The sequence below is a fragment of the Callorhinus ursinus genome, unplaced genomic scaffold, assembly GCF_003265705.2.
Source record: "Callorhinus ursinus isolate GAN/ISIS: 27379988/994484 unplaced genomic scaffold, GSC_fseal_2.0 scaffold48, whole genome shotgun sequence".
NCBI lineage: Eukaryota > Metazoa > Chordata > Mammalia > Carnivora > Otariidae > Callorhinus > Callorhinus ursinus.
The window spans coordinates 10,571,583-10,599,113 of NW_027397110.1; the positions used below are offsets into that span (position 1 = coordinate 10,571,583).

At 56.4% G+C, this 27,531-nt stretch overlaps 1 protein-coding gene across 3 annotated transcripts; it reads left to right on the forward strand.

The window, feature by feature from the left end:
- The first annotated feature begins 1,340 nt into the window (after positions 1-1,340).
- IL2RB (interleukin 2 receptor subunit beta) lies at positions 1,341-18,672 on the forward strand. 3 transcript variants are annotated; one of them, XM_073882794.1, is made up of 10 exons: positions 1,341-1,506; positions 4,727-4,847; positions 5,306-5,423; positions 6,255-6,333; positions 8,417-8,522; positions 9,944-10,092; positions 11,171-11,329; positions 11,780-11,904; positions 13,340-13,424; positions 16,075-18,672. In XM_073882794.1, the coding sequence occupies exons 2-10, from the start codon at positions 4,751-4,753 to the stop codon at positions 16,819-16,821; spliced, it is 1,665 nt and encodes a 554-aa protein (XP_073738895.1). In that variant the 5' UTR covers positions 1,341-1,506; positions 4,727-4,750; the 3' UTR covers positions 16,822-18,672. The 3 variants fall into 3 exon arrangements, with proteins under 3 accessions (XP_073738895.1, XP_073738897.1, XP_073738896.1); XM_073882796.1 differs by having other exon boundaries at positions 1,342-1,506; positions 11,783-11,904; XM_073882795.1 differs by having other exon boundaries at positions 1,346-1,506; positions 5,309-5,423.
- The last annotated feature ends 8,859 nt before the right edge of the window (positions 18,673-27,531 follow it).

The following is a 27,531-nucleotide window of genomic DNA, read 5'->3' on the forward strand; positions in this document are numbered from 1 at the left end:
TACTTACGGCAAGCTGGGCCCGTGATTTTTGGCTTCGCCCGGGGATGTATTTTTTCTTGATGTGTGTCTAAAAGTTTCAACTGAATGCATTGATTTGGGGGCAGGAAATATGTTCGGGTGGTACACATGGGTCTACAGTGAAAAACATCCTTCCTACCTCCCCCTTCCTGACCTGGCTTTCCTTCCTGGGAGAAATAGCGCTCCCGGTTTCTTGAGAAGCTTCCAGAAATCTTCTAGGCTTAATAAATCTTGGCTACTCTCATCTTTGTGGTGGCTGTGTTGATTAGCTACTCCTGCAACCAGAAAGCCTTGCTCTGGGAGAGAGGAGAGGTGGGGGAGCCCACTCTGTGCGGTGGACGGTCGGAACCAGCAGGCCTCCTTCTGCCCGCTGGACACCGACGCCCGGGAAGGGAGGCTCACTCTGCGGGCAGGCTCTAAAGAAGGTCTCGCTCTTCTCAGGGACGCTGGCATCTTGCTTCTGCTTCTCCTCAGAAGGGAGCCTGCTGACTCTCTCCCCAGGGCTGTCAATGTTGCTCTTCCTTCCATGCAGACGGCAGGTTCTGTGGAACTGCTTATCAGAACACCACCCCCCCCCCGCCCCCGCCCCCGCCCCCGCCGAAGCAGGGTCATCAAAATCAGGAGAAAGAGAGAACGCAGAGCTGCTGCTTCTGGATGCTGGATGGAACTTCACTAGGTGTGCACCTTTCTAAAGAGGGGCCCCCAATTTCTCATCATTTGAGAAAATGGTCCTGAGCAGGGGGGTGGGGAGGGAAGGCTTAGGAACCACGACTTGAAAGGAAAAGGAAGGTTCTAGAATGTTCAATAAAAGGCCATCAAACGGTTTGCAGAGCCCTGGCACATGGTCCCCTCCAATGCTAAACTAAGTAAGGGGCTCCCTGGAAGGCTGGGTGAAAAGGGAGGTCTCCGAGGGTGTGAGAAGTGCTGGGGACACCTCAAAGGACATGTTTGTGTGAGGCCTGGGGATTAGTGGCTGTGTGTGTGTGAGACTGGATGAAGGTGTCAGAGGCTCCAAGGGGCCCGTGTGAGATGGGCTGGGGTGGTGGAGGAGGGAAAAGAAGGGGCTGCACCGCGTCGGGCTCCTATGGGCAGCAAGGCGCCTATTTAAGAGGCACTGGGTGTGTTCACGTGTGTGTGTGTGAGTGCACGCGCGCGTGTGAGAGTGTGTCTGCTACCGAGACACCCACACCGCCCCACCCCACCCCCCAGCGGAGGAGGGAGATCTTTATCTGGTCCCCTAGGTGCTTCAGGAGTTTCAGAGTTTCTCACCAGCTTGCTCTCTCCCCGTCGCCACCCCAGGCCTTGCCCCCTCCATCCTCTGCACAGGAAGTGGGCTGGCCCTGGGGTTTGAGTCTTTGCCGGCCTCATCAGCCAGCTACTACCTGGGCTGCTGCAGTCGGAGTCGGAGCAGGGCCCTGGGGAGATGGCTGTGGACCCAGCAGTGGAGCGATCCCAAGAGCGTGCGTGGCATCCCCATGTTTCAGCCAGGTGACTTTGCCCTCACTCTGCCCCCGTCTGGTTCCCAGCGACCTGGGGGGGGCTCCCTCTCGGCCCTGCCACCAGCCCAGGGCTGGAAGTGAAGGTCACGGGACAACTTTCAGCTCTCGCTTAGATGCCCCAGGAGATTCTGCTGGAAATTCCATCTCCCAGCCCTCCCGGCCCCCAGTCTTATCTTGAAATCCCGCAAGGATGAGGCAGGTCCTGATCTCATGGCTTTTGGCTTGAGAAAAACCTGGTCCCTAGTTTGGGGCGACCCCTCTTTCCCAGCCCATCCCTGGGGAAGCTGGGGGCTGCTCTGGGACGAGGGGCCTCCCAACCCAGAAGGGGTGAGGAAAGAGGCAGGAAGACTGGGAGGGGGGAGGCCAGCTGAGCCCCAGACGGAGGGCACTGGGATGTGGGGTGGGGGGGCACGCGAGCCCCCTGCTTGCGGCTGTGGAAGGGGACCCACACTGGGGAGGGACCCACACTGGGGAGGCATCCCTGGGTAAAGTGCTCCTTAAGAGGCTGTGGGGTGGGAGCGGAGGGAGGGGGCCCCTCTGAGACTTGGGTTGCCTCCTCTCCGGGAGCCCTGGGTGGGGGGGGCCAGACTGGCATGTTTGAGTCCGGATTTGTCCCTCCCTTGGCCATGTGAGCGGGCAGGTCAGTACTGTCTCTAGGCACCACTGGAGGGGATGGGACTCCATCTCTGGAGCTGCCCTCTCTCCTGGGGAATGAGGCCTCCTGCCCTGAATGGTGTTAGGAGCACCGCAGGGGTGGGGTGGGGTGGCTGAGGGGCAGAGCCACTTCTGAGGGTCCCCCTTCCTAGTCCCACAGCCGGGACTCCGAGCCCAGCTGGGGAGATGCTCCTGGAGTTAAAGAGCAAGGGGCCAGCCCCCCTGCCCCGCCCGGCTGCCCACCACCGTGTGTGTGTGTGTTGGGGGGTAGCCAGGAGGACCAGGGGAGATGGCACCCATCACGGCCAGCGGTCTGGCTGCCGTGCTCCTGCTTCTGGTCCTCGCCCCGCCCCCCGGCGCCCCACGGCCCACAGTGTCAGCCCCGGCGGTGGCGGGAAATCAGGCGGTACTGACCCGGTTCAACCCCCGGCTCGGCCGCACTCTGGCCTGGGCGAGAGGCTTACCGGCCTTGGTCTCCTCATCTGAGAAAAGGAGTCATAATGGTACCTCCTCCCAGGGTTGCTGTGGGTACCAAGTGAGGTGATATCTGCTGAGTGCTAAGGACCCAGGCACAGAACGAGAGCCGAGTATTAGTCACCATCCCTGTCACCATCATCACCATCGTCATCGTCATTGTCCCCGTCATTATCATCTCCTCACTTGGAATCAGATGACTGGCTTTGAGTCCAGCTCCCCGGGCAGCGCTGAGCTCAGTCTTGGCATCTGTCAAAGGGGGGTGATGACAGCCACCTTCCAGGGTTGCGGTGGGGACCTCATGAGTCAGTGAGTGTGGTTGTGCAGCCGTGAAGGGCAGGGTGCGTGGGTGTGCTTGAGAACCTAGGACCTATGGTGCTTAGGACTCAGAGGTCCTGCTTGCTCTCCCTGAGGCTGGGCCCGTGGCCTTGAGCAGGTTCCTTAGCCTCCCTGGGTCTCAGTGCCCTGCTCTGCTGGAGGGTGCAGCCTCAGCGCCGGCCAGGAGCCCTCCCTGCCCCGACCGGCTCTGGAACAGCCCATGCTCCCCTCCCTGTGCCCTTTGCCATTGTGATGTACATCGCTGCACCCTTTCTGCTATGAGTGGCAGGGAACTCATTTTAGACAATGCTTCTGCTCCAGCCGGCTTGCCTCTGCTGGGGCTGTGGTTTGGCCTTGACCTTCCTGTGATCTTGCACGCCTTTGCCCCGACCCTCCTCCCCTCATCCTGAGGCTCTATACCAGGTCCTGTCCTTGGCATGGGGTTGTCTTGCTGGCTGGTGCTGGCCTGGGGGGTGACGCCCTCCAGGGAGAGGATAGTGCCCATGCTCCAGGGCCATGATTGAGTGAGTAGGGGGGCACAGGAGGGCTTGCTGGACCCCTTGAGGATCCCAATGCCGTGCCCTGTGCTGTGGGGGGGGGTTCCCAAGGAAAAAAGGCAACAGCCCCCATCCCCTATCCCCACTGGGGAGCTCCCGCTCCTGCGGGGATGGTGGGCCGGGCAAGGAGGAGCCCATAGGTACCTCTCTGGGCTCCTTTTCGAACCCAAGCCAGACACCTGACAGTTGGCCTGTGCCCTTGCTGGGCCCTGACTCCTCGACTCCACGGCCCGGAGGCTGTTGGCCTTACCTCTGGGACCGGTGCCCGGGACAGGGTCTGGGCAGGGCCGAAGGACATGAGGGAATAGGCCCTGGGGGTGAGTGAGCCGGGAATGAAATCCCAACTCTGCCTCTTCTGTGCACGTGACCTTGGCAGGTTAATGACTCAGAGCCTTAGCTCCTTCATCTGTGTAAGCGGATAGATAATACAAGCACCCAGCCTCCAAGCTGCTGGGAAGAGAAGATGATCTAGTGTGCGTAAAATGCTGGGCACAGCCTGAGTGCTCAGTACACCCCACGAGTGTTGCTGGGACATAGTCAGTACATGAGTATCAAGCATGTCAACTGTCTCGGTGGTGGGGGAAGATATAGTCAGAGAAGTTACAGGAGCCCCTCCCTGCCCGGGCTCTGGGCTGTCTGCCTTGGCGCAGATTCCACATCTGCCTCTTATCAGCTGTATGACTTTGGGCAGTTTGCTTTATGTCCCTGTACCTCAGTTTCCCCATCTGAAAATGCAGATAATAAGAGTATCTCCAATAGAGTTCTTATTGCTTCATTTAAAGAGTTTAAGTCAGCCTGGCATCTAGGAGCCTCCCGATGAGGGCTTTAGGTGTGATTAAGGGGGCAGTAGGGCAGAGAAGAGGTGAGCTCTAATCCCAGCTCTGTGCTGGCCTCCCTATGTGGACCTGAGCAAATCTTTGCTTTTTCTGGGCCTCAGTTTCCCCAGCTTTTGAACAAAGAGGTGGGCTCACTCAGAGAGCCCTTTCAGCCCTGACAGTGTATGGCTCCCTGAATCCCTAAAGGAAGGAGGTGTGTGTGGGGCCGAGGGACCAGCAGGTGCAAAGGCCCTGAGGCTGGATGGTGTTGGCTTGGTAGAGAGCAGAACGAGGCACCCTGAGATGGGCAGGGCTCAGCCTGCCTCTCGGAGTGGTGAGGGACCTGGAGCAGGTGTTCACTTGTGCTTTCTCCCCTTCTTCCTCCCTCTAGGGCTCCCTTCCCCAGCTCCCACCCATGGATGTGATGGCAGCTCCTGGTCTGTCCTGGTGTCTGTCCCTCCCTGTCTTCCTCCTGGCCCTGGCCATCCCTCGTGGATCCATAGCAGTGAATGGTGAGGACCCTGGCATCTGGATAGCTGCGCTTTCTCTTGGGAAGGCGGCCAACACCCTTGTAGAACCCCTTTCAGGACCCCTGCTTCTCGGCAGAGTCCTGTCAGCAGGGGCAGGAGGCAGGGGAGGAGGGAGGCAAGGGCAATGGGACCAGAGATCAGGCGTCCACCTTCTCCCTTGGCCCTTCTGTCCCGTCCCTGCTGCACCCATGTGTCTCCCCACGCCAAAGGAAGACACTGGCTTTTCATGCCCGCTCTGCCTCGGCCTGCCCATGGGACCTTGCAGGTTCTGGGGCTCAGTGTTGTCCTCTCTGAAATGGATCCACTGAGTTCCTTTCTGCCCAGCAGGGTTGTCTCCCTCCTCATCTGGTAGGCACAGGGTGCAAGGAACAGGGTGGTGGGCGAGCCCTGGGGGGGCTGTGGACACCCCGCGGCCAGCCACTCATGCCTCATCTTGTCAGCAGACACTTCCAAGCTCACATGCTTCTACAACTCAAAAGCCAACATCTCCTGTGTCTGGAGCTGGGATGGGGACCCGCAGGCCACGTCCTGCAAGATCCACGCTCATCCGGATAGACGGTTAGTGTGGGGTTGACCAGCAAAACGGCAACATCTCAGGATTGGGAAGTGGTGGTTCTTATCATCACTGGTGTTTAGACTCTCGGGATTCCTTACTGGTAGATGCCAAGATGTTGCACTTTGAGAATTTGGACTGATAGGGACCCACAGACTCTTGGTATCACAGATATCTGGAAAGTGTAGCAGTCTGATGTTTAGATTCCTAGAACCAGGGTGGAAGTGAGCAGTGGGGGTCCAGTCTACAGTGGAGGGGCCGGGGACGAGCTAGACAGGGTAGTTTGGGGACACCGGGCTGTGAGGCTGATGGGCCAAGGTTAGAGTTGATTTAGAAGCAAGGGGGTGGTCAGAAAGGGGGCTCCCCAAGCTTTTTGCGAGACTCCTAGGGCAGCTGTGGCAACAGGGGCCTGGGGCATGGTTGAGAGCCTGGGGGCTGGGAGGGAGTCAGGGAAGGGTCTGCCATGATCTGGACATCCTGGTGGCAACAGCAAAGGTGCCTTTGGGTTTGGCCATGGCCTTGGGTAGGTGGTGATTCCACAGGGTTCCAAAGGCTCCTTCCAGCTCCATGGGAAGACTATGGAGGGCTTTAGGTGGGGGATGTCCTGAACTGCTTGTTTCTCGAAGATCACTGTGGCTCCTGTGGGCCCAGGCTGGGGAGGGCAAGAAGAGGTGCTCGTGATGGGAGGTGAAACAGGTGGGGGAACGGGGGTCTCTACCAAGGTTGGCATAGAGCCCCGCACAGACTGGCCTTGCTGCATGGGGGGCCATCCCGACGGCTGGCTCGGGGGGGGGGGTCCCTCCTTTTGTCCTAAGAAGGTTCTTTTGCCTTGAAAGGCCTTGGAACAAATCCTGTGAGCTGCTGCCGGTGAGCCTGGCATTGTGGGTCTGTCACCTGATCCTTGGATCCCCAGATGTGAGTAGTGGGAGCTGAGAAGAGAGCCCCGGGGAGGCCAGGGGCAGAGGCGGGTTCTGCCAGGGGCAGAGCTGGGGCCCAGCGAGCCCAGTGGCTTTAGCTACAGACCACGGCACAGCAGCCTGCCCGGAGCAAGAGAGGCGGAAGGAAGCAGGGCAGTGTCCAAAGGCCAGAACTCAGGGCCGATTGGGGGTTGAGGGATCTGTGGTCTGAGAAGCTCGGTCATTCTGCCTCTGCTTCACCGCCTCCCCCATGCTTTGTGCGTCCTGTGACACTTCTGTACTCCTCATCAGGTGGGGGGGGGGCGCCCACCAACGACAACACCCCCTCTGACTCTTCCCAAGGTCTTGGCAAATGCAGGGCAACGTGGGCTTAAAAGTGCGGATCCCAGAGCTGAAGGTCTGGGGGCCAGCCCTGGCTTCATCGTAACGCCCGCTGGGTGGCATCGGGCAACTCCTGAGTCCTAGGCTGCCCTTCTCAGAATGGCAAGAATGATGGCACCTGCCTCATGGAGCTGTCCTGTGGGTTAAAGCCCTAGGCACCCCACCCAGAACAGAGCATGCACTTGACTTTGTAGTCCGTGGATCCTTGCGACTTTGTGGGTGGGCCCCAGCCCTGTCCCCTTCTTATCAGTGAAGAAACTGAGGCTCAGAGAGGCCCTGCCAGGGAGGGGAGAGAGCTGCAATTGAACCCTCTAGATGGGCTGCCTCTAGATGGGCGTGCGGCCATGTCCATGCGGGCGTGCACCAAGTTATTATCTGTCACGCTCTCCTCGGCAGCGGCGGACACCAGGGCTGCCCAGACCACATTTTCCAGCCGTCATCAGGTCGTACCCATTCTTAAGGGGCAGGAGGATGTGGAGATGGGCTCACACGGCTGGAACCAGACGGCTGTGCCTGTCCCCGTGAGCTCTGCAGAGGGTCTGCCCTCAGATCCTGGCCCCACCGTTTCCTAGCTGTGCGATGTCAGGCAAGGCCCTAGCCTCTTGGAGCGTCAGCCTTCTCAGCTGCAGGATGAGAAGAGCCACAGTGCCTGTCCCGTAGGGTGATGGGAGAGTGAAATGAGAGAACGTGTGTCCAGCACGCAGAAGAGCGCCTGGGACGGAGGAAGAGCCCAACACAATGTATTCCTGGCATCTTTACAACGACTGTGATCATACTAATAATGATGATAATACCATCATTATCTGGAAACATCAGGCCCCCAGAGCAGCCGGACGCAAGCAGGGGCAGGGTCCTTGGGGTGGAGAGGGAGGAATTATTCCCAGCTCTGGGGACTCTGATGATCAGGTTCAAGGTTTGCTCATGGTAGGTCCTGTGGCAGGTAGGTCAGAGGGACTGTGCCCGGGCTCCTGGAGCTGAAAACACCCTCTCGGAACCCAGAGCACAGATCTGGAGAGGACCTGAGGCCCAGGGCCGGGGCTCCGTGGGGGCAGTGGCTGCAGAGGCCTGGCTTTGAATGCGGACTCCCCTGCTGACCACATGTGTGACTTCGGGCTTCTCACCTGCATTAAGAGGATGGATTGCTATGAGAATCAGCCAGAGAAGTGCCTAAGGCACCTGAGCAGTGCCTGCCCTCAGGAGATGCTCACCGCCTGGCCATTTCCTTCCCAAAAAAGTCAGGATGTGGGAATGGGGAGAGGTAGGCTTTCACACTCAAAACTAGTACACAGGTACAGTTCCAGACCTGCCTTTTCTTGGGGGCTCATCCTGCTTGCACGTCTCTTGTGATGGGGAACGCCCTCCCTTCCAAGGCAGCTCACTTCACTTTAGATCACGGGTCAAATTCCGCTTGCTGTCTGTTTTTGTAAATAAAGTTTTATTGGTACACAGCCATGCCCATTCCCCTACAGGGTGTCTCTGACTGCTTTTTACAGGCCAGCAACAGAACTGAGTAGTTGTGACTGAGACCGTTTGATGTGCAAAGCTAGAAATATTTACTCTCCGCACCCTCACAGGAAAAGCCTGCCGACTCCTGCCTTAGTTGGTGGGGCTTGTGAGGGCCCCCACTTTTGTGGCGGCCTTTGTCTTCCCGCGACCCTGTCCTCCCCGCCCCCCATCCCTACCATGTCCTTCCCTTGCAGGCTCAGAGCCTGACTGCAGCTGACATCGTCCGCATGAGCGTGATGTGCTACGAAGGGGAAAGGTGGAAGACACGGATGACCCAGGACTTCAAGCCCTTTGAGAACCGTGAGTGAGGAATTGGGAAGGGTCGGGGGACTGGGGCGGGCTAGGGACCTCCTGTCCTGTCTTTCTGTCTGGGACCCTCCCCATTCCGGTCTCTCTCCATACCCACGTGTGACCTCTCACTGCCCGCTGCCCTCGGGACGTAGTCCTGGCTCCTTCCCCCGGTATTCATAGCTCCGGATCTGGCCCTGGCTTCCCAATCTAGCACCCCTCCTCTCGTGGCCTGTATTCCCATCACAACCAAAGGTCAGCTCTCTGAATTCAGCTTGCCCATCCGTGCCTCTGAGCCCTTGAATTTGCCGGTGCCGCAGCCCGGAAGGCTCTTCCCACCAGAAAAGTTCCCACTCACTCTTCAAGGCTCTGTGAGGAGTCACCTCCTCCAGGAGGCCTTCCCAGACCCTCTCAGCCCCATCGTACCTCCTCTTTCAGGGTGTTTATGTTTTTTTCAGGGTCCTCACTGCCTGATTCTGGGACTGTCTCCCTCACTGGGCTGTGAGCTCCCTGAGGGCAGAGCGTCTGTCATCCCTATGTCTCTACTCCAAGTAGCCGGCACCAGGCCTTATCCTGGCAGGGCTCTGGGAAGGTGTTTTGAATGACTGGGTGCCCAGCCCCATCCCCAGACCATCTCTAGGGGAGGCCATCTCTAAGGGAGAAAGGGCGAGATCCAGGCAGGGTTCTCAATGCAGCCCTGCCTTAACTGAATGTGGTCTGCCCAGCAGATCATTTCACACAGCTGAGCCTCAGTTTGCCCATCAAGAATGGGGAGAATCGGTTACCTGCCGGACCCTGGTTGCTGTAAGGAGTTTGTGAGACAGACACAGAAACCGCTTAGCACACGCTCAATAGACATTCACTCAGTGTTACTCGTTACTAGTTCTACAGAGTTCCAGAATTATAAAAACTTAGGGCAGTTTAACTTCAGAATCATAAAATCTTCTAATCCTATAAGGTTACTGAGATTCAATTAAATTACATGAGATGATCCAGGTAAAGCTCTCGGATCCATTCGGGATGCAGAGAACCGTGGCCTTGACTTTTTTGTCATACAGCAGATACTTAATCCGGCGCCTATGACGTGCCAGGTAATGCTCCAGGTGCCAGGGATACCTCGGAGGCCACAGTCCCTGCCCTCACTGAGCTCACGGTCCGGTGGGGGAGACAGAAAATGAACAAAGAACCCCAAATAGATATTTGATATGTCAGGTGGGGCTAAGGGCTGGGCAGGGATATAAAACAGGTGAGGGGGTAGAGAGTGGCGGGTGGTGGGGGAAGGCTTCTCCACGCAGGATCTCTGTGGGGGAGGGCAGCCAGGAGGGAGAAATAGTAGGTGCAAAGATGAGGCGGGGTGCTTCTGAGCTTTATCCCCTCAGCATGGTCACCCAGCATCCCCTGAGCTCACTCTCCCTTCCTCTCTCCTGCCTCAGTTCGCCTGATGGCCCCCGACTTGCTCCAAGTCACCCACGTTGGGACCCACAAATGCAACATAACCTGGAAAGTCCCTCAGTCCTCCCACTACATTGAAAGTTACCTGGAGTTTGAGGCCCGGACAAGGTCCCTGGGCCAGAGCTGGGAGGTGAGTGCATGGCCCAGCCCGGACCTGCCCGGGCTCCTCTCTGCTGTCCTGGTCACCCTGTCCATCCTTCATGTCAGCAAAGCCACGGCAGCCCCCAGGCAGCCCCTGCCGCTCTCCTGTACTGCCTGCTCTGGCCTCCCCCTCCCTGTATGTGCCCCCGACAACCCAGGGGTTCCAGCTGGTGGCAGATGCCAGAGCAAGAGTTTACAGAGCTGAGGGGCAGGTGACTGCCCCCTGAGATTTCAGGGGCCCTGGGAAGCCACCTGTCCGTGCTTCAAACCCAGTGTGGTCCACAGCTACTGGGGTCCGCCGCTTCCCCACCCCGGATTTGCTCACTCAACACTTACTGAGTCCTTACTAGGCGCTGGGTGCTGGCTGGGTGCTGGCGCATGCTGGCCGCTGAAAAGAGAGTGGAGGGCGACCCTGACAAGCTTCCCCCCCCCCCCGAGCTCTGGAAACTCACATGGGGGGTGGGAAGGCAGTCTGCAAACAGGGAGACTGGAGACTATGGGATATTGAGAAGGGCTATCAAGGAAACGAAATGGGATTCCACATTCGGGAGGGCCTGGGGCAGGCTACTTCAGACAGGGGGTGCCACCGAAGCCATGACATGGCCTGCGTGTCTGAAGGATGGGGGATAAAAGCGAAAAGAGTGGTCCAGGGGTGGGAGAGGTCTCTGGAAAAACGCTCTTCCTGGTTGCGTGGCAAATAGACAGACTGTAGCAGAGTTGAGCCGGAAGCTGGGAGACCACCTCCTGCCTGAGATGGGGGGAGGAGAGAGGGGAGAAGGGGAAGGGTCCAGAATTGGTTCTGGTTCGGCAGGTGAAACCAGCTGGTTGGCAGCAGGCTTTGTGTGTGGAGGATGAGTGAGGGGGAGGGGTTCAGGATGCCCTTGGGCTTGGGGCTGAGTGGTCAGGGATCGTGGGGGGAGAGTGATGGGGGGGCGGGGAGGGGGGTGGCTGGCGCGGAGGAAGGAAGGTGTTATCTGCTCAGCCTCCCAGTCAGCCCTGCCATGGGAGGTGAGGTGGGCCGTGGAGACCCCTCTGCTCTGACAGACCCCCGCCTGTCTCTGCCCCAGGAGGCCTCCGTGCTGATCCTCAGGCAGAACCAGCAATGGATTTGCCTAGAGACACTCACTCCAGGCACCCTGTATGAACTTCAAGTGCGAGTCAGGGCCCACCTAGGCAGCCACAAAGCTTGGAGTCCCTGGAGTCAGCCCCTGGCCTTCAGGACGGCAGGTACCAAGGACAGAAGGGGTTAGGACGGAGCTCAGATGGGAGGGGACGGCTGGGGTGTGGCCTGGGGGCAGCCGGTGGGGGAGGCCTGGGAGTGGGGTACAGGGCTCAGCCCCAGTCATGCTCACCTGCTATTATAAGCTCACTCGTTGTGACCCTGCAGAGTGAGCAGTGTGGCCGGGGGCGGGCAGCTCGCACCTGGAAGCCTCAGTTTCCTTATCTATAGAGTGGGTATTGTTCTCCCCGGCAGGGCTGCTGTGATGAGGCACGCGATGTCCCTTGTCAGCCCTGTATACAGCAGGTCTGCTGGGTTAGCCGGGACCTGCGAAGGCCTTGGGTCTGAGGTCGGCCTGTCCCTCAGCACCAGGGTGGCAGCAGGGGGATGCTGGAGTGATCTGGGCGAGCAGGGGCGCCGCTCTAACCCCTCTCCCTGCTTCTCCTCCCGCTCCTGGGTGGCCTCAGGGAAGCAGACTCTGCCCTTTCTTTGGTTTGGCCACACCATCATGGGCGTTAGCAGTGCCTTTGGCTTTATCATCTTGGTCTACTCGTTGGCCACCTGCCAGTACATCAGACCATGGTAAGAGCCCTCCTTTCCCGCTCCTTTGTGCTCTCATCTGACACACACACCCCCTGCCAGGTCAGGCCCCGGGCTGAGCCCCCTGCCCCGACACACCAGTGTTCCCTCCGCCCTCCCCAAAGTCCTCCTTGCCTAACACCTGGCCTTTCCTTGTCACCCCAAAGATGGAATCCCAGAGAACCGGCCTGAGGGGAGCAGGGCGGGGCGGAGGCGGGGGAAAGCCCCAGGGAGGCCCCGCCCAGAGCATTACTCTTGGGTGTTGAGTACACATACGCACATGTGTGCAAATGCCAACTCTCTCTATGTGTGTGTCCTCATGGATCTCTCTAGGTCCTGGCATTCACTAGCTTATTCCTTTATTAGTTGAGAGCGCCAGCTCAGTGCCAGGCCTGGCACCGAGTGCTGGGAATACAAGGGCAAACCACATGCATGCGGTTCCATCTTTATGGAGCTCATAGTCACGTGGGAGAAGGCAGATATTTATAAATCATACACAAATACAATGACACACCATAATGGGATGGTAAAGGAAGGTACTCGATGGATTGGAAACAGACAACGGGGAGAGGAACCTTGGCTGAGGGGTGGCTGGCAGAAGCATGCCCAAGGAAGTGATGATTCCCTTGAAATCCGAAGGAGGAGCTAACCAGGCAGGGTGGAGGGGGTGGGGAGTGCATCAGAAACAGAAGAAACAGGGTGTGCAAAGGCCTTACATGGGAAGGAGGGAGGAGCATTACAACAACTGAGAGTTCAGGGAGGCAGGTGTGGTTGGAGACCAGAAGGGGTGGAGGAGGGCTGACCTGAGCCTGAACATCTAGACGGGGGCAGTCAGGCTTTCTGGGGCCTTGAGGCTATGACCACATTTTGAGGTAGATGCATATAGATCCTGGGGAACTCAGCTTGGCAAGCAGAGCATGGGTTGGAATTCAGCACCCACTCAATACCCCCCTAAAATCAGGTGCCCTTAAGCAGTGCACAACCTGAACCACCATCCATGAGAGCCTGGACAAGAAGACACACAATCTTGGCCTCTCTCCTACCTCCCGCCTCCTCGTTCACTCTACTCCAGACATCTGGCTCGGTGTGGTCCCTGACCACTCTGGGTCCTGTGGTCCCGCACCCCCACATCCTTCTTTGGCACAGCCCTCTGCCTTTTGTTTCCATAGAATGAGTGGTCGTGTTGCACCTTTGGTTCGTGTCTGTCTCCCTGTTAGAATGTCAGTTCCTTAAGATCAGGGACCTTCTCTGTCTGCCATTCTTATGTCCCCAAGACCCAGCCCAGTACCCTCCCTCACTGGGAATTCACTTGGTATTGATCCAACAGATGAATGTGGAGTGGCTCCGTACCCTCCCTTCAGGGCTGTGGGTGCCGGCAGGATACCGTGGCCCCCTTCCCTTCTCATCTTCCTTCTCTCCCTCCTCCTCCCCTGTTCAGGCTGAAGAAGGTTCTGAAGTGCCACATCCCAGACCCCTCGGAGTTCTTTTCCCAGCTGAAGTCAGAGCATGGCGGAGATTTCCAGGTAGGAGTCGGGGGCTGGAGGAGAGCAGCAGGCAGCTGGCTCAGGCTGGCAGGGGCGTGGCCAGAGGTGTGAGTGGGTGGGGGCACAGGAGGAGTGGGTCTGCACTTTGTGAAAGGAGACAAATACCGAAGTGAGCGGCCTCTCGGCTGGGTATGGGCCCCTTTCCCCAGCTCTGGCACCAACCTTCTCAGGCTGAAGAGTACCTCCCGTCTGAGCCAGACTGCCTGGCTTCTAATCCCGGCTCCAGCCCTTCCTGGCTGCGTGACCTTGGGCGCGTTATGGAATGTCTTTGTGCTAGTTCGGGGAGGGAAAGAGTGTCACTATGTGGATGGGCCCGAGATCATGCCTGGCGCACAAGGGGCCCTGGCTAGAATTGCTGTCACCGGTCTGTTGACTGAGCAGGACTTGCCACTTCTCCACACCCTTCCCCCCCGCCCCGCCCCGCTTGTGCAGACTCTCTTCATGGGCAGTGGTTCCTCTCCCCGCTGCAGAAAGCCCTAAGTGGGCTCCACACCCTATCCCCCATGGTCACAAGTCCTTGAGCCGCTTCTCATCAACTGATGTGGAGTCACTGGGAAAGTGCTGGCCCAGATAATAGTAACACTCTGAGCCCCATTTAAACCTCAGTCGCCTCCCTTCCCTGAGCCCACACTTGCTTCAGGAAGGAAGTGTCGAGGGGGAAGGGGGTTGTGGTGGGCTGCTTCTATCACCTTCCCCTCCCCAGGCTCTCTAGATTTGGCGGAGGATGAGATGGGGGTGGAGGGAGATCAGCAGGAGCGCCGAGGGGCTGGAAAGCCATACTGGGCCAGAGGTGTCAAGAGTTGGCTTTGGAGTTCTCTATCATGGCCGATCAGTTGCCCCTTCTGGAATTCTTTGGAAAACTCCCAAGACTGGGGAGAGCTTACCTACAGTTCTCTTGATGTGGGGGAATGAATCTCCTTAAAATTCTTCCTAAAGCCCTAAAGGTAGTGAGCGCCCCATCAACAGAGGCATTCTAGCAAGCCTTGGCTTACTATGTGTCAGAAATTTAGCAGAAGGGATTCCTGGTTGAAGGCTGGACTAGATGCATCCTTAGTCCTCTTCCAGGGTGAAATCTTTCTGATTCTATGGGACTAGGACATTTTGAGGTGGGAGTGGGCTCCATCATGGAGAGGGACAAACCACTCCATCTTCCCGTGAGGTCATCCCCAGGTCTAGATGCTTGCTCCAGACCTAGGGTGTGGAGAGGGTTTCCCAAGGAAGCCCTGGGGAGGCACAGTGTGGTTGGGGATTGGGCCTGGCCAAGAGGGACCCCACCCTCTCCTCTGCATCTGGGGGGGAGGCCTGCTCCTCTCTCTCTCCCCCAGGACCTCTGGCTACCAGGCCACAAGGCCCACTGCCCCCCTGTCCATGGGACCCGGGCGTATGTGTGCCAGGGTGTGAGTGTGTGTGTGAAGAGGGATACATTTCTCTTTGCACCTGCCTCCCACCCCCACTTCAGGGCATTGTGGACAGAGGCCCAGGCCCAGGAAGTGGCTGACCACGCACACCTCTGAGAGGGGCCAGTGAGGCCCTGGCACACCAGTGCTGGCCACAAGCCTGGCCTCTCCTTCTTCTGGTTGCATGCCCAGCACCACCTGCCTGGCCCTGCCCCGTCCACTGCCTCTTCCAGTGCTGGACCCTCCCCCCCGCCCACCCCGCCGGACCTGCACTCTCCCTCTCTTCTCAGCCTGCTGGGCACAGGAGTGTGGGAGGAGCCCATCGGGCCTGGTCCCTGTGCCCAGGGGGACTCCAGTCCAGCTGCTGAGGGCTCCCGGGGCAGAGGGCTGTTGGGGTTCTCAACTGTAACCACCCGAGGCCCCCATCACACCCCCTGAGGGCCTGCTGTCCCTTACGCCTCTGTGGGTCGGCTGCCTTCCACCCTGGGCCAGGGACTTCTGCCTTCATTTTCTTATCTGACATCCTCCTGCTGGCCCACAGTAAGGAAGTTGGGAAACAGGGGGCTAAGTGTTGTGGAATTGAGGCTCAGAGAGGTGCAGTGAGCTGCCCAGGGTCACACAGTCAGTGAGGACCCGGGCTCTCCAGACTCCAGAGCCACTGGGAAGGGCTCTGGTGGGCACTTCCTTCTCTCTGTGGAGGGACTGTATGGCAGGTGGGGGCTGCACGGCACTGGGGAGGGGGGTGGAGAATTGCAGGACCATCTGCACCCACCAGAGATTTTGTCGGGGAGCCTGTTCCCAGCCCTGCCGCCGCTGGCTGTGTGATCAGGACCAGGCCACGTCCCCCCTCTGGGCATCTGTAAAGTGAACAAGACGGGCTCCAGGGCCCTTTCGGCTTTGACACTGGTTTGTGGACTCCCACACCTGTGCTAGCCCCCACCAGATGCACGGAGGCTTTTCCCCTCTGCCCGGTGCCTAGCGTGGTGCCAGGCTCACAGCAGGCGCTCGAGAAACAGTCCCTCATCCAAACAACACATCCCCTGGGCATCTACAGGAAGCACCCTCCCTGGGCTGACCCCGGGTGTTCTCCAAGCCGGCTGTGGGGGGGGGGGGGTAGAGTCAGGGAGGCCTTCCTGGAGGTAGCAGCCCTGAGTAGACTGTAGTTAGGAGTTGTTGCCGAGAGTCTGGAGGAGGCACCCCACTCACGTTCCATCTCCTCTCTCTACCGGCAGAAGTGGCTCTCCTCGCCCTTCCCCTCCTCATCCTTCAGCCCCAACACCCAGGCAGCCGAGATCTCCCCGCTGGAGGTGTTGGACCGGGACGCCAAGGCCACACAGCTCCTCCTGCAGCAGCAGCAGAAGGGGCCCTCACCCTCGACCGAGACCAGCGGCCACTCGCTGACCAGCTGCTTTACCAACCAGGGTTACTTCTTCTTCCACCTCCCTGACGCTCTGGAGATCGAGGCCTGCCAGGTGTACTTCACCTATGACCCCTGCACAGAAGAGACTGAGGAGGGCGGGCCCGGGGCGCCCGAGGGGCCTCTCCTCCCGCCCCCACCAGCAGAGGACGATGCCTACTGCACCTTCCCCCCGGGGGATGACCTGCTCCTCTTCTCTCCCGGTCTCCTGGGCGGCCCCGCCCCCCCCAACCCCGCCCCGGGGGGCGCTGGAGCTGGTGAAGAGAAGCTGCCCCCCTCTCGGCAGGAGGGAGCTCCCAGAGACTGGGCCCCCCAGCCCCTGGTGCCTCCCACCCCAGAGGCGCCTGACCTGGGGGATAGCCAGCCACCCCCGGAGCATGCCCTACGGGAAGGAAGAGGGGAGGTCCCAGCCCCTGGCCCTGGGGAGGGGGTCAGCTTCCCCTGGGCTAGTCTCCCTGGGCAAGGCCAGGTCAGGGCCCCTGCCTCCTGCCTGACCCTGAATACTGATGCCTACCTGTCCCTCCAAGAGCTGCAGGATCAGGACCCGGCTTACTCAGTGTAGACGGATGACCAGGCAGGTCGCTGCCCACTGTTGTGCCGGGCCCAGGTGAGGGCTTTTTGTCCTCAAGCCTTGTCCGCTGCTGAGTCACCCAGTGTCTAGCTACCCCCTGGACATCTCTGCCCCAAGGCCCCCCACCACCCCCACCCAGCCCTGCACACTCAGCTGTTGACTTCCAAAACCGTCATTGCTGCTCCCTGGTTCCGTGGCCCAAGCCAGGAACTGCAGCGGGTGGGGGCACTGGGACTCCCCTCATCTGCAGTGGAGTCCCATGGCTTTTGCCTCTAAAGCATCCCTCCTCCCCAGCCCTGCAAGGACTCTTCACGGAGAGTTTTCGGGGTTCTCCAGGGATCTTCACTGTGTCCTCCTCCCTGGGTTTCGCGCCCCAGTCCCACCCCCTCCTGCCCATCCTCCACAGGGCAGCCAGAGTGCGCTCTCTGAACCACAAATACAGCTCTGCTGCCCCTTGTTTAAACCCTGCCATGGCTCCCTGCTGCCCTCACACCACTTCTTGGCCTGGCTCTTGCTCCTCCAGCATCATGCTGGGACATTCCCTTCTGGAATCCTCCCAGTGGTCCTACTGAGCCACTAGCAGCTCGCTCACGCCCCCACACCTTTGCACATGCTGTTCCCTGTACCTGCGGTGCTCTCTCCTCCCTCATCTAGGTGACAAACCCCCTGATGCCTCAAGGGTCTGTTCTGCTCCCTTGAAGGGAGATACCGCCTCCATTAATGTGCCCAAACTTTGAGATTCAGTGCCCGAGGGGGTTCTCAGGGTCATGGGATGGCTGGACAAAGCGGCCCTGTCACTTCACCCTTGGGATCTCTTGTGACCTCGGCATGCTTAGCTCCTGGGTGCCTGCCACTGTGGCCCAAGTACGGTCGCAAATCCCTGGGGAAAGTCGACACTGGCTGGATCTTTCCATAGCGGTTTCACAGACACGGGAGGCCTGCTGCTGGAAAGTAAACCCCTCCTAGTGGCAGGTTCTGAGGCTGTCAGAGAGAGTCTAGACCTTTACTGGAGGGATCCCTAATGCAGCTCAGGGGCTGGCACCCCCACACCCAGAAGAGCAGCTCGCTCGCCGCACTTGACGGTGCGCTTGGCACCCTCATCGTATTCCCTGGATGAATTAATGAACTATCCTGGGACCACCTTGCTTGGACTCCCTGTGCCCGGCTGCCTTCATACAGGGGGCACCATCCCCCTCTGAGGTCAAGACACAGAGAGGCGAAGCCCCATGCTCACTAGGTTCCAGAATGCCCATTCCAGCAAGAGGCTCGTCCCCTTTCATGGCCATCCTCCCAGCAACACAAACACAGACACACACAGCTGGCCCCTTCCTTCTCGGTGCTCACCACCCCCTCTCCACTTCTCTTCCCTCTGTCCCTGGCACAGATCACACCCGTGATGTCTGCCACAACCTTCCTCTCACACTAGAAGCCCCGGCGAGGAAAGGACTGTCCCGGGTCACCGAGTTGTGAGCGCGCTGTGCCTGCACTTATAGGCCCTGCGCCTAGCTGATTGGGTGGGTACCTGACGCAAGCCCACCCATAGGCCGACAAGCAGCTTATGAACTGGCTCAGAACAGAAGCTCCGCCCAATCAGGGAGGCCGGGCCTGAACTGGCCAATCAGATTTCTCTCAGTCTTGAGCATTTGAACTCAGGGAAAGAGGGAGGTCCCTGGGAGCAGGTGCCTGGGGAGAAGGCGCTCGGAGAAACCTGCGGAGGAGGTCACCCCGGTTAGCAGAGGGCATCGGGCTCTGCTACCCAGACTCCTGCTGCCAGGGGGCCTGCTGACTGTTCGCTCAAGATTCTTGTTTTCCTTATGCCCGAGATAAACTCCCCTTTCCTGAGGGTGTCTGAGTCTTGGATCGTTACCACGGAAGAGCTTAATTACCGGGCTCAACCCCACCTCCTGCCATACCAAGCCACGTGTTCCGAGCCAAGAGGCTCCTCAGTCCGGGCCTGAGCATCAGACCCAGCTCAGTGCCCAGACCCTTGCTCTGTGTCCCAGGGCAAACTGTGAAACCTCTCTGCGAGTCTGTTTACACTTTGAAGAGTTCTTGGGACAGTTACATTTCTCAAGCCTCGGGCATTAGTGCTATATGTATTTTCAGTGACCTTTGTGGGCCATCTCTGTTATTGTTGCCTTAAAATTTTTTTTCAAATCCATTCACTTTTTTGTTTAAATACTTTTATTTAAAAAGAAAAATCTTTGTATTGCTTCTTTAAATGGAAAAGCTGATATTCACTATAAATAAAAGGTAACTATAAAAAGTAAATACAATAAAATAAAATGTCTCAACTCATTGCCTGATGGAAATCTGCTCTCTTAGTTTAAAGGGGAGCTAAGCAAGTGTTGGGAAACTGTTGAAGACACTCCAGCCAGCACCAAACGGTGAGAAAGCAAAAAGATTGTAAAAGGAATATCTTTTTTGCTAGTAAGAATCAGGTTTATCTTATTCTGTGTCTGGGCACCATCCGACATGGTCTCATGGGAAAATAAAAATAAAATATCATAAAAATATAATTGATGTGTATATTCAATATAATATAAGTTAATAATATAGACAGAATACATAATAAATATAAATGAAATGAAATAAATATAATTTTAATATAAATATATTTATTATTTAATAATAAATGATTATATATATTTTATGTATATAATTTATATATAAAATATATAAAGATTATATATTTTAATTAAATACTTATTATATATAATTTATACGTATAATTTGTAGATATAAATTATATTAAAAATCATATATATATATATGATTTTTTTTTCTTCTGTGCCTTTGACTGAATAGTTGAACCAGATCATGGATGGCAATATCTGGCATTCATAAAGGGGCACCGGCGGCAGACATCCCCTAATCAATTGCACCCACACATGGCAGACATTGCTAACCGATCATGGCTGTCCTTGTAAAGTTTGAGGACAGCTTTAGATTCTGTAGGCAGGTCCCGATTGATCATAGCTGGCGCCTGGTGACATAGCAGGACCAGAGCATCCCTCAGGTTCCTTCTACAACGGAAGGTCTTATCTTTCCAGACTGATTTTCCAGGCAGGGAAAACTGAACCTGAGGTGTTGGAGGCTGGAAAGCTGAGAGGGGCCTATGAGCAGGCACGCCCAGGGAACCCAGGTGTCCCCACTATGTCTGACAAGAGACTTGAGCTGGTGGTGAGCAGAATGAGGGGCCGCCTTGCACCAGGGAGACTGATGGGCCAGAAGCTACAGTGTGACGCGTCCAGGGTGGATTAGAATTTGTGCCTCGGGAGACGGGGTAAGGAGGGAGCAGCTGGTAGGCCGGGAAAGGGTGAAGCAGAGACAGTCCTGCCTGGGTCAGATTCCAGGGAGAGGAGCAGCACCATTTGGGAACAAGGCAGCCAAGGGCCCTGGGAGATCTGTCCTCCAGGGCAGATGGCGGTTGGGGGGGGGGGATGGGTAGAGGGTGTGGGGTGGGGAGGAGGGGTGATAAGAGAAAAGGAGGGAGAGATGGGCGGCCCTTCCAGCCTCTCAGATCTCCAGTTTCTTTCTTTAAATTTTTTTATTTAAGTTCATTTTCATTAATATATAGTGTATTATTAGTTTCAGGGGTAGAATCCAGTGATTCATCAGTTGCATATAACACCCAGTGCTGATTACATCATGTGCCCTCCTTAAGGCCCATCACCCTGTTACCACATCCCCATACCGCCCCCCTCCAGCAGCCCTCAGTTTGTTTCCCATAATTAAGAGTCTTTTATGGTTTGCCTCCCTCTCTGTTTTCATCTTATTTTATTTTTCCTTCCCTTCCCCTATGTTCATCTGTTTTGTTTCTTAAATTCCACATATGAGTGAAATCATATGGTATTTGTCTTTCTCTGATTGACTTATTTTGCTCAGCATAATACCCTCCAGTTCCATCCACGTCGTTGCAAATGGCAAGATTTCATTTTTTCTGATGGCTGAGTAATATTCCATTGTACATATATATACACCACATCTTCTTTGTCTATTCATCTGCCGATGGACAGCTGAGCTCTTTCCATAGTCTGGCTATTGTGGACATTGCTGCTATAAACATTGGGGTGCATGTGCCCCTTTGAATCACTATGTTTGTATCCTTTGGGTAAATGCCTAGTAGTACAATTACTGGGTCGTAGAGTGGCTCTATTTTTAACTTTCTGAGGAACCCCCATGCTGTTTTCCAGAGTGGCTGCACCGGCTTGTATTCCCATCAGCAGTGTAAGAGGGTTCCCTTTTCTCCACATTCTTGCCAACATCTATTATTTCCTGAGTTGTTAATTTTAGCCATTCTGACCGGTTTCTCATTGTGGTTTTGATTTGTATTTCCCCGATGATGAGCGATATTGAGTATTTTTTCATGTGTCGGTTGGCCATTTGTAGGGCTTCTTTGGAGAAATGTCTGTTCATGTCTTCTGCCCATTTCTTGACAGGGTTATTTGTTTGGACTATATGGTTTCCTCATCTCTCCAGGCATCTGGTATCCCTGCTCTCTCCCTACCTTCCAGCTCCCACTCCAAGCAACTTCCAGGTCCACAGCCACTGAGCAAATTACGGCGGAAACCGTCCATCCTAGGGTGAATAACCTATTGCTGCCCTCTTAAATATTAGCATCCTGGATGACTTCAAAAAAGATCAAGAATTACATTTAGACACTGTGCCAGGTACTTACCAAGCATTATCCTTATCACCTGAAAAGACCCAGCCAGGCAGGTGTTATGTTTCCCCATTTTGCAGATTTGGAAACTGAGGCACAGGGAAGTATAAAAATGCAGCTGATGGTTGGTAGAGCCGGGATTCCAGGGCCCGTACATTTGGCCACAGAGCTTTGGGCCCTTTGCAGACACGGGGCTGCACAGGAGACGATTATATTAATGGAAAAAAATAAGCAAAATTCCATCCTAAGCTTCCTGGCAACCAATTAAAAAATGAACACAGCAGCTTGCTTGCCATGACTGCAGTTGTAGTTGAAACCATCTGCACCCTTGTGACCCGGCAGCATCGCCTTGAGCTCAGCTCCCTGCTCAGCCTCCTTCTTGGTCCACCTGTCCCCCACCACCTGCCCCTCTAATCCTTCCACCTCCTCGGCCAGCTATATCCCGAACTAGCTGAAGTGTCGCTGAGCCTCTCTGGCTAAAGCCCATGTAACATGTCGCTCTCCCTCCACAGTTGAGGAGATTCCTTCAGAACCCTCCCATGCAGAGTATTTCCAGTAGAGACTCTGGTTCTGCAGAGGAGGGTGTGGCTGTCCCTTTACTTGTCTGTGTCCTCCACGGTCACTCCCCCGCCCCGAGCTGAGGTCTCTGTGGCCAGTGCATGGCATGAGGCCAGGTGCACAGAGGAAGATGATGAGTCTCCCACCAGCTCCTCCCTCCCTCTGCGTCCTGGCTTCCTGGAATTGTAGACTGGGTACCTCTCCCCCGAACCTGCATCTCTCTCCCCACTCAGCACTTCCGGCCTTGCTTTCCCACAGCCCTGTGCCACCCACCCCCCCACCCCCCAGGCCCTGTGATGGGAGTGTCGTCAAGTGTGTCATACTGTGGTGGTGGAAAATATCTCTGAGCAAGCCAGCCAAGGGGATGTCCCGGGGCTGTCACAGTGGCCAGGCCCAGGCGCTGGGACTGAGTGAAGTTTAATCAACAACCCGACCGCCTCCCCCACAACCCCCCAACAACAGTGGCCCTGAGATGGTAGGATGCAAGGGTGAGCGCCCAGGGTTCCGGTGCCGCCATCCAAACTCCCTGTTTGGCTTTGTCCTCACCTGTGATGCAGAACTCTGAATCTTGGTCGTTCCCGTTTTACTGGATCGCTGAGAGATTGTGTGCGATACTAGACGTGCTCACACTTTAAAATTAGTGAAAAGCCTGCCCTTATGAGTGCTCAAGTCCTCCTGGTTTAAATCCTTGCTTCACGGAGTTCTAGCTGTGTGGCCTGGGGCAAGTCATTAACCACTCTGCCTTACTCTTCTCATCAGTAAAATGAGGGTAAGAAGAGTACCTCCCTTCTCCCTCACGGCGTTGTCGTAAGGATCAAGTGAGTTAATAACACAATGCGCTTGGAACAGAGCCTGGTGCACGCTAAGTGTTCCATAAATGCAGCTTTTGAAGAGACCCAAAAGGCCTAGAATGCTCCGCGGTGGCCCTCACGGGTCCCTGTCCCCACAGCAGTCCCTCCCAGCACCCCAGCACCCGCCACAGGATGTTCGCTGAGTGAATATGCATATTGGTGGACAGGTGAAGGAAGGAAGGAAGGAAAGAAGAAAGGGAGGGAGGGAAGACAGGAGAGCTACAGGGAAGGTCTACGAACCTGGACTTGTGTATAAATTGGAACCAACATGGATGGCAGACGGGACAGAGCCTGCAGGTGTTGGGACCTCTCACAGCCCGACCAGGGTTACCAGCAGCCCTGACGACATGAGTTATCCAGAGGAGAGAGGCACTTGGGGGGCCTGAGCCAGTGCTGGATGCTCCCTCTGAAGGGCAGCAAGAAAGCAGCTCCTTGGAGAACCTTCCGTGCCTCCAGCCTTGGCTGGTGTGCCCTTGGATCTGGACCCTCAAACGGAACTGCCTGGAGGGGAGGAGCCTTGGCTGTAACAACATTTTGAGACCAAAAAAAAAGTACACCTATATGTTGAAACTTGGGATTCTGTGTGCCTTGGAAATTTTTATTGACTATCTGCCTGATGGCTTGTATGTATAGAGACACTGCTGTCCTTTTATTTTATTCTTAAAATTTTATTTTTGGGCAGAGTCCGGGGAGGAGCACAGGATGGGAAACAAGTCATTTGGGTTCTGGTCCCGGGCTTGCTACAGCCTCGCCAACTGACCTCCCCCGACCAGCGTCTCTGGCTCCCGGACTGCAGGGAGGGAAGCACAGTGGAGAAGGCCAGGCTGGGTGATGCATGAGGAATTTCCATTCTGTGTCCCCAACCGACTGTGCCTTGAGGTGGCACCGCTCAAACCCCAAGCCCCTGATCGGAAGCCACTCCCCTGACCTTTGGCTGGGAAAGCAACAAGGGGCCCGGTCAGGGCCACGCCTCCCACAAGGGCCAGAGGCCAGGATTCAGGGCTGGGACAGAAGGGGTGAGGGGCCCAGGCGTGGTGGCATGTCAAGGAGGGCGGGACACAGACACAGAAGGGGGGCATCTGGGGGCTCCGACATCAGGGGGTCCTGGGTTTGAATCCCAGCACTTCCCCGCTCCTTGTGATGAGAACGAGTAACATCTGCCTTCTGAATCTTCACTTCCTCGTCTGTAAAATGGGGTCAAGTGGCCATTTTTCTTATTAGGGGATGAGGCCAGTCCTGTGTCTGGTTAGCTGTATCACAAAGCCACAGAGTCTCCGGGCCTCCATAAGGGTCCCAGAAGCCCTTGGAATCCCCCTCCAGGTGAGGGAAGTAGGGCCACGGGGGCGGTGACTCCCGAGGGGTCTCACACTTGAATCGATGACAGGCCATCTGGACGGATCTGAAGCGCTAAGGAACACCCCTAAGTACCCCTGAGGGCCTGGTCCTCTGCCTGCTACTGAGAGCTCAGTCTGTCGTCTGTCCCGCTGTCTTGTCTTCCCCGGGCTGGGCTGCGTCCTTCAAGAGCAGGGATCAGGCCTGGTTTGTTTCTGTGGCCTGGGAGCCCAGCCCAGGCCAGCACCGTGTGGGTGCCGACGCCTGCTTAATAAGTGAGCCAGCGAGTCGCCGTGCTGGGCGGAGGTGACAGAGGTGGCCTCCGGGGACCCCGCGGGGGCAGCCTCTGAAGTCTTGGTCAAGGCAACGGGAGAGCTGTGTGCAGCTCCCGGAGCTTCCTTTCCTCCCAGCCACAGGACGGCTGCCAGGGGGGCCCCAGAGGCACGGGAGGGAAAAGAGGCAGGTTAAAGCTGTGTTTCTGTGGGAGGAGAGCGACGGTGGTAGTAGCTCAGGCGTGGAGACGCAACACGCTTCAGAAGCGATGTGAGCACTCGGGGTTCCATGAACCTTTGGAACAGCATCCGTGGCATTGTCAATAACCCGCCTGTTCCCACCCCTCTTCCCCTTGAACTGTGGCCCCTAAAAGATATGTTGAAGTCCTGGTACCTAGGAAGGTGACCTCATTTGGAAATAAGGGTCTTTACGGATGTAAATCAGGTCATTAGGTGGGTCCTAATCCGATATTAACTGGTGTCCTTATGCGAAAGAAGAGACACCGAGACAGACACACACGGAGACAAGGCCATGTGACACCAGAGGCAGAGATTGAACGAATATCCAGGATTGCCAGCAACCTCCAAAGCTAGGAAGAGGCAGGAGCCATCCTCCCTTGGAGCCTTCAGAGAGAGCCTGGTCCTGCCGACACCTTGATCTTGGACTTCTAGCCTCCAGAGTGGTGAGAGAATAAATTTCTGTTGTTTTAAACCACCCGATTGGCTGTACCTTGTTAGGACAGTGCTCGGGAACTAATTCATGACTTGGAGCTTAGGGCAGTTCGGTCTTCCCAAACACCTGTTCAGACAGCATCTGGTGGGGGCACGTGGAGACCGCCCCCTCAGCCCCCACCGCAGCCCCTGGGCCTGTGAGCCTGCATTTCCTCAAAGGGATTCAGAGAGAGGCTCGGCCAGCAGAAGACCTCCTCCAGGGAGGGCTAGACTCCCAACTCCACCCTCAACCCCAGCCTTGAACTCTGAGGCATGGCTGACCCACTGCACAGGCTGACTGAGAGGGGTGGCCTTCCCATTGTCTCCCAGGCTGATCCCCACTGGAACAGTACCACAGAACCATCGCTTCCTGCACTGGATTGAATAGTGTTACCCCCCCGGCCCCCCCACACACACACATTTTCATGTCCACCTGGAACTTGTGAACGTGACCTTATTTGGACACAAGCCCTTTGCAGATGGAAGCAAGTTAAGATGAGGTCATGCTGGATTAGGGTGGCCCCTCAGTCCAATAAGATTGGTGTCCTTAAAAGTAGAGGGATATTGGGCACAGAGACCCAGACACACAGGGAAGAGGCCACATGAGGAGGGAGGCAGAGACTGGAAGGATGCTTCTACCAGCCAAGACACGCCAAGGGTTGCTAGCAATCCCCAAAAGCCAGGAAGAGGCAAGGAAGGAATCTTTCCTAGAGCCTCCAGAGAGAGCACAGACCTCTGACATTTGATCTTGGCCTCCAGAGCTGTGAGACAATGCATTTCTGTTGTTTTAAGCCCAGGTTATGGTAATTCCTCGTGGCAGCCCAGGCATAGGACACACCTCCCATCAGAGGGATCGGGCCAGAGCCCCTGCGCTGTGGGACCCAGGGCAAGTCAACCTCTCCTCCCAGAGCCCCAGTCTCCTTCTCTGCGGATCGGAGACATGTATTCGCCACCCCCAATCCTGGACTTGAAGCATCACTGTGAAGGGTCCAGCTCGGGGCCCAGGGCTCAAAGGACTGATTGTATTGTCATCGCAAGAGGTGACAGGAACTATCATTTGCTCACTCAGCAAGTGCGTGTCTGTCTGTCCCGTGTGCCGGGCTGGCATCCGGCAGGGTCGAGGCAGACTAAGCCTTTATCTTCATGGAGCTCCTAGTCTAAGGATGGGACAGCAGGGAGTGACAGACCTCTGTGCCTGAGCTGCCCCCTCATTTCCACTCCATGGCTTCAGACATGCCACTGCCCGAAGGCCCCGAGTTGTGGGCAGTTGTGAGCACCTGCTGTATGCAGGGCCCTGGGAGGGGGCGGGACCAAGAAGCGGGCATTGATCCAAAGCCATTTCATTAAGCACTGTGTTCGTTTGTGGGGCTGTGCAACAAAGATCACAAACTAAGTGGCTCACACAACAGAAATTCATTGTCTCCCAGATTGGAGGCCAGAAGTCCAAGATCGAGGTATTGGTTCTTTCTGGGGGCTGGGAGGAAGACCCGTGTCTCTTTCCTACTCTCCGGGGGTTAGCTGGCTATCTTTGGCTCTCCCTGGCCAGTGCACACATCACCCTGATCTCTGCCTTCATCTCTACCCGGAACTCCCCCTGTGTGTGTCTGTCTCCGCGTTTCCCCTTTTTAGGAGGACATCAGGCAGACCCCAACTCCACTACTCCACTATGACCTCATCTTAACTAATTATAACCCTAATTCCAAGTAAGTTCCCATCCAGAGACGCTGGAGGTTAGGATGGGCCACCTATGGATTTGGAGCTGGGCATTCGGAGTGGGATGTTGAATGTCCGACCGTTTTCTTTTCAAGCCGAGAACTTTTGTAGAACATCCAGCTCCGTTGGACAGAAGTCAGATGTGTCTCCTTCATGGCCCTGTCCCCAGTGTCTGGCACAGTAGTTGGGAGTTACATTTCACCAGGGCCGAGGTCTCTGCAAATTTGGGTTAAAGATGCTGTTGTGAGAAGTAAATGCAACAGGGGTGCCTGGGTGGCGCAGTCAGTTGAGCGACCAACTCTCGGTTTCGGCTCAGGTGGTGCTCTCGGGGGTCCCAGGATCAAGCCCCACGTGGGGCTCCGCGCTCAGCACGGAGTCGGCTTGTCCCTCTCCTCCTCCTCCTCTCTCTCTCTGGAATAAATAAATAAAATATTAAGAAAAAAAGAAGAAGTAAATGGAATAGCCCGCGAAGCGCTGGGCATAGGGCCTGGCCTTACGGTGATGCCCTCCACAGCATCAGCCAGGACCTGAGGGCCGTTACCATGAGGCTGCAGGGGTGTGAGATGGAGGACAGCAGGCTGCCCCCACTTCCAATTCC

Excerpts from the sequence above, each read along its gene's own strand:
- IL2RB (XM_073882794.1), top strand. The coding sequence starts at position 4,751 with ATGGATGTGATGGCAGCTCCTGGTCTGTCCTGGTGTCTGTCCCTCCCT. Across the intron at positions 10,093-11,170 it reads CCCTGGGCCAGAGCTGGGAG|GAGGCCTCCGTGCTGATCCT; the intron begins GTGAGTGCATGG and ends TCTCTGCCCCAG. Across the intron at positions 13,425-16,074 it reads AGCATGGCGGAGATTTCCAG|AAGTGGCTCTCCTCGCCCTT; the intron begins GTAGGAGTCGGG and ends CTCTACCGGCAG.